This window comes from Gopherus evgoodei, chromosome 8 (genome assembly GCF_007399415.2).
Source record: "Gopherus evgoodei ecotype Sinaloan lineage chromosome 8, rGopEvg1_v1.p, whole genome shotgun sequence".
Lineage (NCBI taxonomy): Eukaryota > Metazoa > Chordata > Testudines > Testudinidae > Gopherus > Gopherus evgoodei.
The window spans coordinates 83763695-83776255 of record NC_044329.1 but is presented as its reverse complement, the minus strand read 5'-3'; the positions used below and the strand labels follow the sequence as shown (position 1 = coordinate 83776255).

Below are 12561 nucleotides of genomic sequence, written 5' to 3'. Positions count from 1 at the left end.
TATGTTTTCATACCCACTTTTGCCACAACATCTACAAGCAGTAAAGCAATGTCTGATGGCCTCAGTGTGAACAATGGAAGGGAATTACTAGCAGAACTGAAAACCATTCTATTTAGCGATAAATGTTTTCCTGACAGCAGCTGCAGATTTTTAGCAGAAACACTGATTCATCTAGCCTGTCAGACTTGAGCCTACCCTATTTATAACCACCATGTTTTTCTAGATACAGTACATACTGTAAGTACAGTTTTCCAACATAAGCACCTTAAGAGGTTGTCCAATCACATTAAAGGCATTGAAAATCAGCACCTAAGTCCATTTTCCATACCCAAATATTGATATGAGCAAAATGCAGGATTTGGACAGCCTACTTAGGTCCATTTGAACAGTGAGCTCCTCATAAGACACAGTAACTAGTGCAGGTGGCAAGTTTTAAGAAGCAAGGGTAATATTTTTGTTTGACCCAATGACCATGCATAGTATTAGTTCAATATATAGTAGGGTTTTAAAAAAAAAAAGTAAAACAAAAACAAAAAACAGACACTTACAGGCCCAATGCCATCTTCAGCTCTTTCCTTAGGTTTCTGTTTCTGTGGTGGGAGAAGTGAAATCATTTCTTTCTTCATTTGCTGAAGAACTTTCTTGAGCTCAGCGTTTTCCACTAGAAGCTGTTTTTGGCGTTGTTCATAGCCACCTAACAGAACTTTGTACATTTCTTCTTCATTCCTGAAAGCAGAAGCCTTACGATAAATAAATAATTACAAAATACTCTTTTGATTAAAATATATATTTATATAGGTATCAACTTACCTGGCTTCTGTTTTACCAGTTTTCCAAGCACCTCTCTTCCCATCAACTCTACCTACGTAATTTAGAACATCCATAGCTACAAATGAGAAGGGAAATTAAAGACATTTCAGAGTGAAGTAAAAATCTTCAAAGATTCAGATAACCCTACATTTGCCTTTACATTAAGACGCCTTACAGGACTGAATATAAAAATCAATCTTTGGACTCACATGAGACCAAAATTTCCTGAAAACAAAACAAGAAAGCGTATCATGGAAAGAAGAGAAGAAATTTTAATGGTAAAGTTATATGTAACATCTAAAATTAATAAATGAAAAAGACTGCAGAGTTTCTAACATGAGGGTGTCTCTTTTAGACAGGATAAACCAGGCAGTGTTGGACACTTCACTCCCCTCATTCCCACATGCTCATTACGAGTAGTTCTGCAACATTAAAAGAGCAGTACTAATACCTCATGCCCAAAACACTGCATAAATTATGCTGTGCACGGAGCTTTTGTAGTCACATGCTGAAGACATCTGTCTTGGAAGAAACACTCACTACGTGACAGAGCAGCATAATGATTGTTAAGGATCAGAGGGGTAGCCGTGTTAGTCTGGATCTGTAAAAGCAGCAAAGGGTCCTGTGGCACCTTATAGACTAACAGACATTTTGGAGCATGAGCTTTCGTGGGTGAATACATCCGGATGTATGCATCTGACATGGGTGATGCATCTGACGAAGTGGGTATTCACCCACGAAAGCTCATGCTCCAAAACGTCTGTTAGTCTATAAGGTGCCACAGGACTCTTTGCTGCCTATAATGATTGTTATTTGTTTTATGTCTTATTAAGAAGTGGCAGAGCACCCTAAGATTTTTTTAATAAAAGTTGCAATCAGGTGACAGAGCTGCTTCCCCCTTCCCCTCCATAGGCTGTGCCTACACTAGATTTATTTCCTGTCTAGAATCTCCCACCTTTGCTAACATTAGTGCAGTTCTAGGCCTCCAGGTGGTTGCTGAAATTTTAAGCAGTTTTGATTAAACCTGCTCATAGTTGGTGGACACAAATACAGTACTTAAAGTGCTCTTTACAGCCCAGTCTACATTAGCACTCAGAGTTGTTCCTATACTACCATCAGAGCTGAAGTGGTATTAGCAAAGATAAAAATTATAAGGGTGAAAATGTTTTAATTTAGGAACTGATCATGATTCTCATCAGGCAGCCAAATGGCCTTCTTTGGTTTGTGCCTATCAAAACAAGGGGAGATACTCAAAAACTGTTACAGGGCACTCTTACACTAGCAAAAATAGAAGATCAGTTCTCTTTAAGTCTACGAATAGTCAAGTTTAATTAAATGCTACATTTTTAATGCAAACCCTTCTTTGTGATCTACTATTCTGGATACCAAAGTGCATTCTAAGTAAGGTGCCTGGCACATTGTTAATGCTAGAAGCTGAAGTAAATATCTTGAACATGCAGCTTTGCTGTATCACTAGAATGTGGAAGACTTTACTTACCTATTTTTTTATCCTTTTTGTTCATGACTAGTTGATGTAAGCGCTCTTTTAGTTTGTTGTATTCTCTTTCTTTCCTCTTCATATCATGATTGTACTGAGTAGCACGACTTGCAATAATATTTTGTAATTTTTGTACCTAAAAAACCCAAAACCCCATACATTTTCAACTAAAGTTCATGCACATACATTTCTTTAAACATAGAAACAAAAATAAAAGCACTTGGTATAAACACTTGTACAAAATATAAATTTTAAGGCCTAGTAACTTACAGTGTCTGTCCAATATTTTAAGCTGAACATTAAGAAGCTAATTATATATGGACACCACTGGGATAGGCATTACAGAAAAGCTAATTGTGTAAATGTCCAGGTCCATGACTAGTGCTCCTGGGCATTGTAATCCAAATAACAATAAATGTATTTACATGTGTGCGCACACACAACTCCCGCTCAGGTTTTCCCTAAGCACCATCCAGTTAATTTAGGCAAAATATTGTTTAAAGTAAACTTCCAAGTGAATTCTAGCCTTTCCCTCTTCCACGTTCAAGGAGATATTCCAGGTTTTGGCTGCATTTTTTTTGTTTCTTTGCTCTTCTATACATATCTGAAGTGTTACTTTGGTTTTGTTATACATTGCTAGAAAGGCTTTGGCAAATATCTGGGTCTCGGAGCCTAGCAGCCAGGCTTTACCTGACTTCTCTCAGAATGAAGCATTAAAAAAGGCATCACAAGACTGCACGTGTACTTACGCAATGAAACCACCACCATTTTTATCATTTGAGCCCATCAACCCTATTTGCACATGAATTGCATCCCATTAGCACCGTGGTTCTCAATATTTTGTATTGGTGACCCCTTTCACACAGCAAGCCTCTGAGTACCGCCTCCCCTTATAAATTAAAAACACTTTTTTTTATATTTAACACTGTTATAAATGCTGGAGATGAAGCAAGGTTTGGGGGGTGGAGGCGGACAACTTGTGGCCCCTATCAAAATAATCCCATGACCCCCTGAGGAGTCCCGACCCCCAGTCTGAGAACCCCTGCATTAGCAGCTAGTATGCCAAACTTCACAATGACCACACATGAAATTTGATAACTTTCTCTATGCAAAGTTATCAAATTTCATTATGTATTCTTTTAAAATAAAATGCTACTAAAAACCTGAGGTTTTCTGTGAGATTAATCAAAACTGTTTGAATGATTTGTGTAGACGTACAGGCTGACTCACCTCATCTTTTTCATTTTTAAGTAACTGGTGCAGATTTCTGTTCTTACATTGCTGTTGTCTGTCTCTTTCTTGAAGTCCCACTATTTCCCTTCTAGAAGCTTCCAGTTGCTCCTAAAAAAAGGACCCATTATGCAATCTCAATTAAAATTTACAAAAGAAAAAAATTAATTTGAGACAAGTTTGTTCTTGCTGAAATATCAGAAGTCCAATACACAGGCAAGGCCCCTTCATGGCAAATTAACCTTCATTTCTACAGGAAGAAGCCTGGATAATATGGTTACCCCAGTGCAGCAGATTGTTCTATAGCAACTCCACTTCATGGGGATTTTTACTGAGTTAACTATGGAAAAGAATATAAGCAATACAGCATTACTACTTTTAGTTTGATACTGAATGCAATTACTCTTTCACTGCCATTAAATTATTAAGTATTCAATATGCTGCAATACAGGCCTTCTCCATAGAAGTCAGAGGAGAAGCTAGATGTTTGGGCTGTTGGAGCTTTTGTTGGCTTGGATAAGTACATTAGCTGGATGTTTCTGCTACAGTGATCAGTACCACTTTTGGAAGGGGCAGGAAGGTACACACAAAAGTTACATATTGTGGTCCAAATTAGGGTTGCTTCAACACAAAAGCACTGTGGAAGTAAGATGCAGTTTCTCTCCTTGAACACACCTGCACATGGGGTAAGTAGTTTGGCTGACTTTGCTGGGGGATTAATATAATACATAAGGTATGTTTTTTTAAAAGCAGGAGTGCAGTTGTACAATAGCATTTTAATGTTACATGCTAGCATTGTTTCCATACAGATTATATACTCCTCAGGATAGAACTGTTGTCTTCCTGTGGATTCATGCACAGTGTCTAGAAACATGGCATCCTGATTCAAACTGTGACCTCTGAGTGCTATTGCAATACAAATAATTGCAAAAGTTGTAGGGGTAGTCAATCTCCTTGCAAAGTAGAACTAAAGGGGCTGAGTAAAGAACTGAAAGCAACAACTGCCTTGCTAAGATGTTCCCATGGAAAAGAAGCTTATTTTAGAGCGGAGACAACTCAGAATCTGCTAATAAAGCAACTATACCTACTTTCAAATAAGATTTTTCCATTCAGTTCATGCCATCTAAGACACTAGCAATAACTGACTGTCATTTAGCCTAACATTTTGGGAGAGGCTGGATTGTAACAGGTTATGGAGCCTCATCTACCAATTCAGTCTAAATTCAAACCAGTAAGCAAAGGTGCTGCTGACTGCTTCTAAACAGACATTGCGACAGGACAGTTGTCCTCAGGTCTCTCAGGGAAGCCAAAAACTGAACGGATATGGAGAATGAGCTATACGCTAGTCTTTGGAGATGGTCCTTTGGAATCAGGATGAGGCATGTTAGAACAGCAACATGAGTAAGCTTGCTATACTTCTTGTGGCTACATGAAGTGATTTATTTTCTAGGGTTGAAAAATCTAGCAACACTCGTAATATCCCATTTAAAGATAAACCAGCCAAATCTTCCAAGATCTTCATTTCCATAATGAATTACCACCCTCTAATCCAGTGGTTCCAAAACTAGAGTTCGTGAACCCCTGGGGGTTCACAAAATGTTACAGGGGGTTCTTGGGAAAAAATTCCCTAATGGCGGACAGAGTTGTCCCTAGGGACCCCAGGCAGCACGGGGCCTGCAGCCAGAGCCCCTGGACTTCCAAGAGCTCAGCAGGTCAAAGCAAGCATTGAGGAGATTTAAACTTCAAGACTCCTCATAAGAAATGGAAAGAGAGGTGGATATTTTTTGCTGTTTTTAAAATTAAATAGGCAGCTAGTATTGTTTTTAAAATTATTTTGAAGAACAAGTTTAAGCTTTGTTGTAACGTGCGTTGTTTGCCTGGACTGCTCAAGACCTGAATGCTTGTGTAGGAGGAACTCTTTGAGTTGACTTCTTAAATACCTTCATGCTGTTTCACATCTGACATTCCTTGATGAAACATAGGAGCCTTGTCTTATAAACAGGTTTATTCAAAGTGCTACAAGCTATGAAAGTGAGATCTTGGAAGAGTGTTGCTGTTTTCATAATGTAATAAAAATACTGTAATGATACATAATAATTAATAGAAATAGTGTGTAATAAGCATGTCATAAAAACACATTTTATATTTCCAAGATCACTGATTTTATAATTTATACTCAGGTAAAGGAGAAACTCCCTGGAAATATACATTTTTAGGAGACTTGACATTATAGTGAAAGGGGTTCACAGGTTGTTAAAGTTTGGGAACCCCTGCTCTAATCTAATCAATCGGAAACAGCTGGTCATGAAACTGTTCACAAAGTATTCATGTCTTTATTAGAGAGCTATTTCTTCCACTCATTTTTCATTACATTTAACGAGTTTTCCATCAGTTAGAAAATACACCTCAGGAAAAAAAAAAACTTGTAGGACAATTAAGCCTTAATAAATCAGCAAAATAACCTTACTGAGAACTTATAAGATTTGTTAGCTGACAGTGCCACATTGCATTATGATATGAGTTAAGAGAGAATTGATTTTCTACCTTTACTTTAGCATAGCAGTTCTGCAGGTGGTCCATATCACTACCCAATTTCAGATGCTGGATTTCCACCTCTTCCTGAGCTCGGAGGTTCTTGCGTTGGAGTACAAGGAGTTCATTCATACAATTTAAGACCGATACTACATTTAATTCTTTATCTTTGCACTCCGAATAAAGAGAAGGGAAACCTAATGTTGTCAACTCCTAGTAAGGGACAGAGAGAGAGCAATAATTGGACCAATTTCTTTCTATCCTTGACCAAATTCTCAGACAGCATACTAGAAGACATTCATTTTTGTAAGGAAAAAAACCTCTTTGACTTTCAATTAGTAACCAAAAGAACGCCTACTTCATGGGAATAAACTCTCTCACCCCAGAGAACACTCACACATTTCCACAACTGATTGACAGTTATATTAAATGACCCCACTTGAGAAAGTGGCTTACCCTGTTAAGATAGGAGATACTCTGTTCAACATTCTCTTCTGTGCAGAAGGCACTGAAAAAGCTGTGCATACTTTTGTACGAAGGCAGTGGCGAGCATAGCACTTGTTGCATGTTTAAACTTGAGGGGGACATCTTCTTTTCTGAGGTATTCTGATAAGCGATTTTGCTAGCTGCAATTCAAAATATTATGAAACAAGTTTAGGACTAATTATTAAAATCAATTCATGAGACTAAAACAGGATTACTCATCATTATTTAGGAACTTTAGAAATGACATTTAGAACTATTAAGAGTCTGGGGGGAAATACTGTAAACAAAATGCTAGGAATTTGAGTTTCTACCAAAAGGTAAAGCATCAACAAGATTTTAAATAAGGCATTTTCATGAAAAAATTCTTCTTCCCTCTCAAAAGAAGATTCTCACAAAAATCATTCTAATTACTAGTTTATTTGTTTACTTGGATTACTATTTTTCATACATGCCCAAGATATGTACTGAGGATTCTTACATTCAGTTTCATTGTACATTTTAACCTACTCCCTCACCACCCCACATACATAAAAAAAAAAATGTCTTGCCTTTAATACATTGTTAATCAAAACACAGGACGAAAGAGAAACAGAAAACAAAAAGAACGTTACAGCAATGTGAGACATTAACTGACTGTAAAAAGCATGAATGTTTAGAATTCTCTCACATATGGTAGAGTAATTTTTAGTGATCACTATTCTGTAAAACTACCTTAACCAGTAGAAATTGTAGTATAAACATGATTATATTATTTGACATTTCCACTTAAGGAGTTAGACATTTTATGAATGAAACTCCAATCTAGCTGTTTAACAGCCTGTAAAATATTGTACCACTAGTGATTCTCTAACCTCCTAAATTAAAATTGTTCCCAGTTTTGCCTTCTAATTACAATAGTTACCTGATGACAGTGCTGGCACTGTAATAGTCTTCCAATCTCCCATAGCAACAGACAGCCAAGGTACCTGAGCAACTGGTCCAGCAGTGAAGTATTTAGTACAATTGCTGGTAAAATCCCCTACACAGGCATCTCCTAAAATAGCAAGAACTTTTTAGATTAACAATATAATCTTCTAGCTGTGTTAGATACAAGTAAGCATACAAGAGAGGCCCCTGGGCTCAAGCCATATAAACTTTCTATATACAAACAAATCTATAACCCAGTGATTACAGCACAATAAATAGAACCAATATTTAAATACAGATAGCCAGATAAGACAAGTTTTGGTGCAGGGTAATTTGTAGCTTAAGGTTATCTAAATAAGTCACTAAGCATCCCATAAAGAGGATAAGGAATCACAATGCAGAGAAACTAATCCAATTGTTTTTTATAGTGGTGTGCATCATTAGAGAAACAGTAAGACTGTTTCTCTTAAGTAGTAAGGAATTTTATAACCAAGCAACATAATTTTATTTATAGAAGAGTCACTACTTGGTTAAGAACAGTTTCATCACAGACTCATCTCTGTGGGCTTATTTCCTAACAGAAAAATAAATGTCTTCCAAGCTCTGAAATTAGTATACATGATATAGGAGCAAAAGAGGAATATCAACCTGATGAGAAAAAATTATATAGGTTTGAAGTCTAAAGAAAAGTCCTACCACATGGCAATCAGTTCAAGTCTTTGCCTAATTTTGTATTTTTAAAATTTGAAATAACAATTGGAAGAAAAAAATAGGGTGGGAGAGATCCCAAATATGATGAAAGGAACAAATCTATTGGCTTGGCCACTGAATACAGCATTGGCCTTCTGGAAACCAAAAAAACTTGTACTCATAAGATAAAGCTGGCTGGGTCTTCCAAAAGAAAGAAAGCAGCATTAGACCCACAGATGCCGTGCTGCCCTGGATCTAGAAAGCAACACAGTGGCATAAGACCCCCAGAAGCATGGTCTTTACCTCTCACAGCTGTGCTGAGAGCCAGACAGATCCATGGATATCTACAGCTTTAGGGGAACTAGTGTGACCAGACAGCAAGTGTGAAAAATCGGGACAGGGATGGGGGGTAATAGGAACCCATATACAAAAAAGCCCCAAATATCGGGACTCTCCCTATGAAATCTGGACATCTGGTCACCCTAAGGGTGACAGACCCACTTTCCACTACACAGGGAGGCACACCTACCTCTCTGACTAACTATTTGGATGATACCCTCACATGAGTTTCATGTATTCTTCTGAGGATTTTTACAGCACAGGTATATTTTGGTCAGATATTGTTGCAATAAACAACAATAAAGTAGAGCAGTTAAGACTTTAGACTTCAGTTGTCTACAGCAATTAAAATCTACCCTTCCAAAATGGTTGCTTGATGCATACTTAACAGAGAGATTTACTCTAGCTGGTCTGTGACTCTTAAGCCCAACTTTAGAATATGGTTGGAGACGGAATTTATTTATAAGTCTTTCTATGGCATGCAAATGTGTCACCACTAGATACTATGGCAGTGAGTTTATCCTGAAGACATCCCTGTGAATTATTTTCAAGATGGGGAACTGAAGTACAGAGGTTTTTTTCTTTGGTTTGTGTTTTATTCAGGAGCTCAAAATGGCAGCTTGGGAGAGATAGAGGTGTATGCTGTAGCCCTCCTTCCCCCAAAACTTAAGACTTGGTTAAGGTTCAGGACTGGCCCTCACGAACTCTGGCTTCTCTTTCTGATATGTCACAGACTTCCTGTGTTACCCTGGACAAGTTATTCAGGTTCTCTCTGTTTCCTGATTTATAAAATGGGGATAATAAATAAAATAATAAATACTACCACTGCACAGGGGTTTTGTGAGACTCAGTTAAATCATTAGTATTTGTAAAGTGCTTTGAGATCCTTGCATGGCAAGCGTTCAAAAAATCAAAGTATTACAGAGTGAAGTTTTATTCTAAAAAAGAAAGAAAAGAGGCATAGCATAGTGTCATGGTTGAGATTTAAAGTCAAAATTATTCAGGAAATTCAAAGAACAGGGTACGAGTACCTCATTCACAGCTCCCTACACCTTTTTAACTTTGCCCTAGCTCTAGGACATTGTGATGTAACCATATAAAGACAGGCCCAAGGTTGGGGAAAAAGGACATATTACTGGGAGAATGCTTCACAGGTGTAAGTTCACCAGGGTAAAAAGGTATACAATTACTACTCAGTAGGCTGCAGCAAATTAACACATTTCAACTGATACAAATGTATCCATCAGAAAACTTAGGTGTAAAGGAGTAATGGTAGAGACAATGTTTTAAAGAAAGAGAGAAAATGAGGTACTGCAGTAGTGCCAACCCCAGATGTACAGAAGTCAAGAGCCAGTCAAGAGATTTAAAAGAATTGGTTCTTTTTTATCTTCTGTTTATTAAGTTATTAGAGTTCATGTTTCCCGCCTCTCTCTGAAACCACGAGGACTAGAAACTTTCAATGAAAGCTGAGATTCTCATGTAACCTCTATGATTTCAGGAGCAGAGTCTTTAAGAAGAGGGTCTTCCCTTCCCTCTCTCCCACCAAAATCAACTATATCTTTACCAAATAAACCCAGAATCATGCACAATACAAAGATCATACCAAAAAAATCTTACATGTTCATTTAGCTTCTGTTGGATCCATCAATTCAGATCAGGATTACCCATCGCAGTCCTGTTAATATAACAGAAAACCCAAATCAAACTACAGACATTTTCGCATTACTGCCATTCCAACCACTTTAGTCCTCTGTCTTAGTAAGTTAGGGTGATTTCCAAGAACCGCGGCCAATGGGAGCTGCAGGAGCGGTGTCTACAGACAGAGGTAGCGCGTATAACTGCCTGGCCACACCTACACTTAGCATCTGAGCGAGGGGGATGTCACCACTTCCGGGAGCCCCCCAAGTAAGCACCACCCAGCGCCCACCTCACCCCATCCCCCATCCCACACCCAAGCTCTGCTGCTGATGGGGGGGCCCAGGTAGCCAGGTAGGGAGCTTGCCAGACCCCCCAGCACCCTCCCAGCACCAGTGGGGGTCCCAAGCCACGCATCACTGCCTGCGCCCCCACGTCTCCTGCCCAGCACCCATGGGGGCCCCAGATAGCCCCCTCCAAGATTTATTCACTGGTAATTTTAGCAAAAGTTATGGGCCACAAATTTTTGTTTACTGCCTGTGACCTGTCCGTGACTTTTACTAAAAATACCCGTGACTAAAATGTAGCCTTATTTACTTATAATCAAAGGGCAACCTTACAATATTTGCAACATGACCTAAAGAAAACCTCTGTGTCATTCAAAATCTTGTCTCTTTCACCAACAGAAATTGGTACAATAAAATATATTATCTCACCCACCTTACCTTCTCTCTCTAATACTTGCAATAGACTATGATCCAAGTCACAGCACAACCAATTTCATTTACCAAATCAGTCTTCCCTCTTTGCTCAAAAGGTAGACAGGTCTATCATAAGCCCTGACAAAAGCAGGGCCTAAAAAATCCCTACTCCTTTCATTTTAAAGGCAGTCTTTTAACACCAGCATAAATCTATTTTACTACAGTGACTCTAAAAGTTACTGTTATTTGCATATCTGCAACGGACAAAGATCAAATACCTTTAAATCTATGCAATCCTTACCTCAGTAAAAATCAAGTAGTTATACCAGATCCTCTCATTCATGAGAAGGGAATACACATACACACAGAAATCCTGAAAATCCTGGAGTCCAAAAGTCAGCCAGCATAGCAATGTTCGATGATTGGCCAATTGCGCTTTATTGATGTCATATCGGGGCATCAATCCCCAATGGTTCACAGCTAGGATTTCATCAATAAACAAACAACAACCCCCCCTCCCCTTTTTTTTAACCTTTCCCTCTATTTTTAAGTGATATGTAAGAATACAGAGACTTCAGCTGCAAAAGCAGCTTGGGAGAGGGAAGAACGTTTTAACATGCCTCCTCCCTGCAAAGTGCCAATGTTCCCTTTCAGCAGCCGTCTGTAACTATAACTGACTTTCTACGAGAAAAATTACATTGTAGTGGAAGGATGTATCCCATACCATCCCACACAATTTTATGTTTTCTTAAAAATAAAATATGAAGTTACGGAGTCATAATTAATACTATTACATGGTGTCACAGTGTGCATTAATAGGCTAAGGGTGCTTTTGGGGGGTGGCCAAATGCACTCAGCTTCTGCCACACAGTGCATTCAAGTCATTCTCTTACTATTGTTTACAGTGACGTTGATAGGAAGACCCAGGAAATCTAACCCAGTGGGATTAGGAGCAAGCCACTTTCAAGAGTTTCTATTCCTGGATTTCAGAATGGATGGGGGTGCCAGGAGGAAGACATGCAAATGGAAAAGGATTGGTACACTGAAGTCCTGAAAATCCAGGTGTTTTCTCCCCATGCCTGAAACAGAAGTCAGATCCTTGTGTCTTGGAAAACTCATCAGAAGTGTATAATAAACCAGACTAAAAAACAGCAACTTGAAGATCCACTAAAGGGAAATCTAACCTCAAGGTCTAAAATTGCAAAACCACCAGCAAAAGGCATCCTAAATTGTTATGCAGCATCAGGAGACCTCGCTAAGTCTCCAAAATGTAACCATCTCTGAAAATGGCCAGTGTTTTGCAACTAGAATTATCTTCATTGTACAGTTTCATCTTTTTACTGGATTTGGGGCTGAATGCAAACGAGTAGAGTGTCTCAGTCCACCTATGATCAGAAAGAGATGCTACAAGCACGCTATTCATGTGCTCACATCCTTTCATTGACTCTCAATGCCAGTTCAAGACCTTGCTCTTGATCTTCAAAGCCATCAGCAGATTGAGACCCAGAAACCATATGCTCCTTCCCCCATGTTGTTAATATTGTGTTGAGAATATGGTCACCATTAATATTTTTAGAGAAGACTGAAGCAATACACACATTAAACACCTCAGCCTTCTTGATGTTGTATCATTAGTTCTCCTTCCCCCCTAAATAGTGGACCTATAATTCCCTTTGTCTTTCTCTTGTTCCTAATGTAAGTTATAGAACTCAATGTCAGCAATGTGTTCTTTGT

General features: G+C 38.5%; 1 protein-coding gene across 7 annotated transcripts in view; it reads right to left on the bottom strand.

Annotated features, from left to right (window-relative positions):
• The window catches only part of SSX2IP (SSX family member 2 interacting protein), a 52499-nt gene that overhangs the window by 16345 nt on the left and 23593 nt on the right, over positions 1-12561 (bottom strand). For 5 of the 7 annotated variants that reach the window (XM_030573685.1, XM_030573687.1, XM_030573684.1 and 2 more), the window contains exons 2-9: positions 10109-10166; positions 7458-7589; positions 6527-6696; positions 6083-6283; positions 3539-3649; positions 2309-2444; positions 811-886; positions 549-726 (exon numbers count right to left, since the gene is read on the bottom strand). In XM_030573685.1, coding sequence (XP_030429545.1) covers positions 549-726; positions 811-886; positions 2309-2444; positions 3539-3649; positions 6083-6283; positions 6527-6696; positions 7458-7500 — 915 coding nt within the window. In that variant the 5' untranslated portion in view covers positions 7501-7589; positions 10109-10166. Of the gene's footprint in view, positions 1-548; positions 727-810; positions 887-2308; positions 2445-3538; positions 3650-6082; positions 6284-6526; positions 6697-7457; positions 7590-10108; positions 10167-11128; positions 11149-12561 lie in introns of those variants that run through there. The other 2 variants (XM_030573686.1, XM_030573688.1) reach the window with 2 other exon arrangements.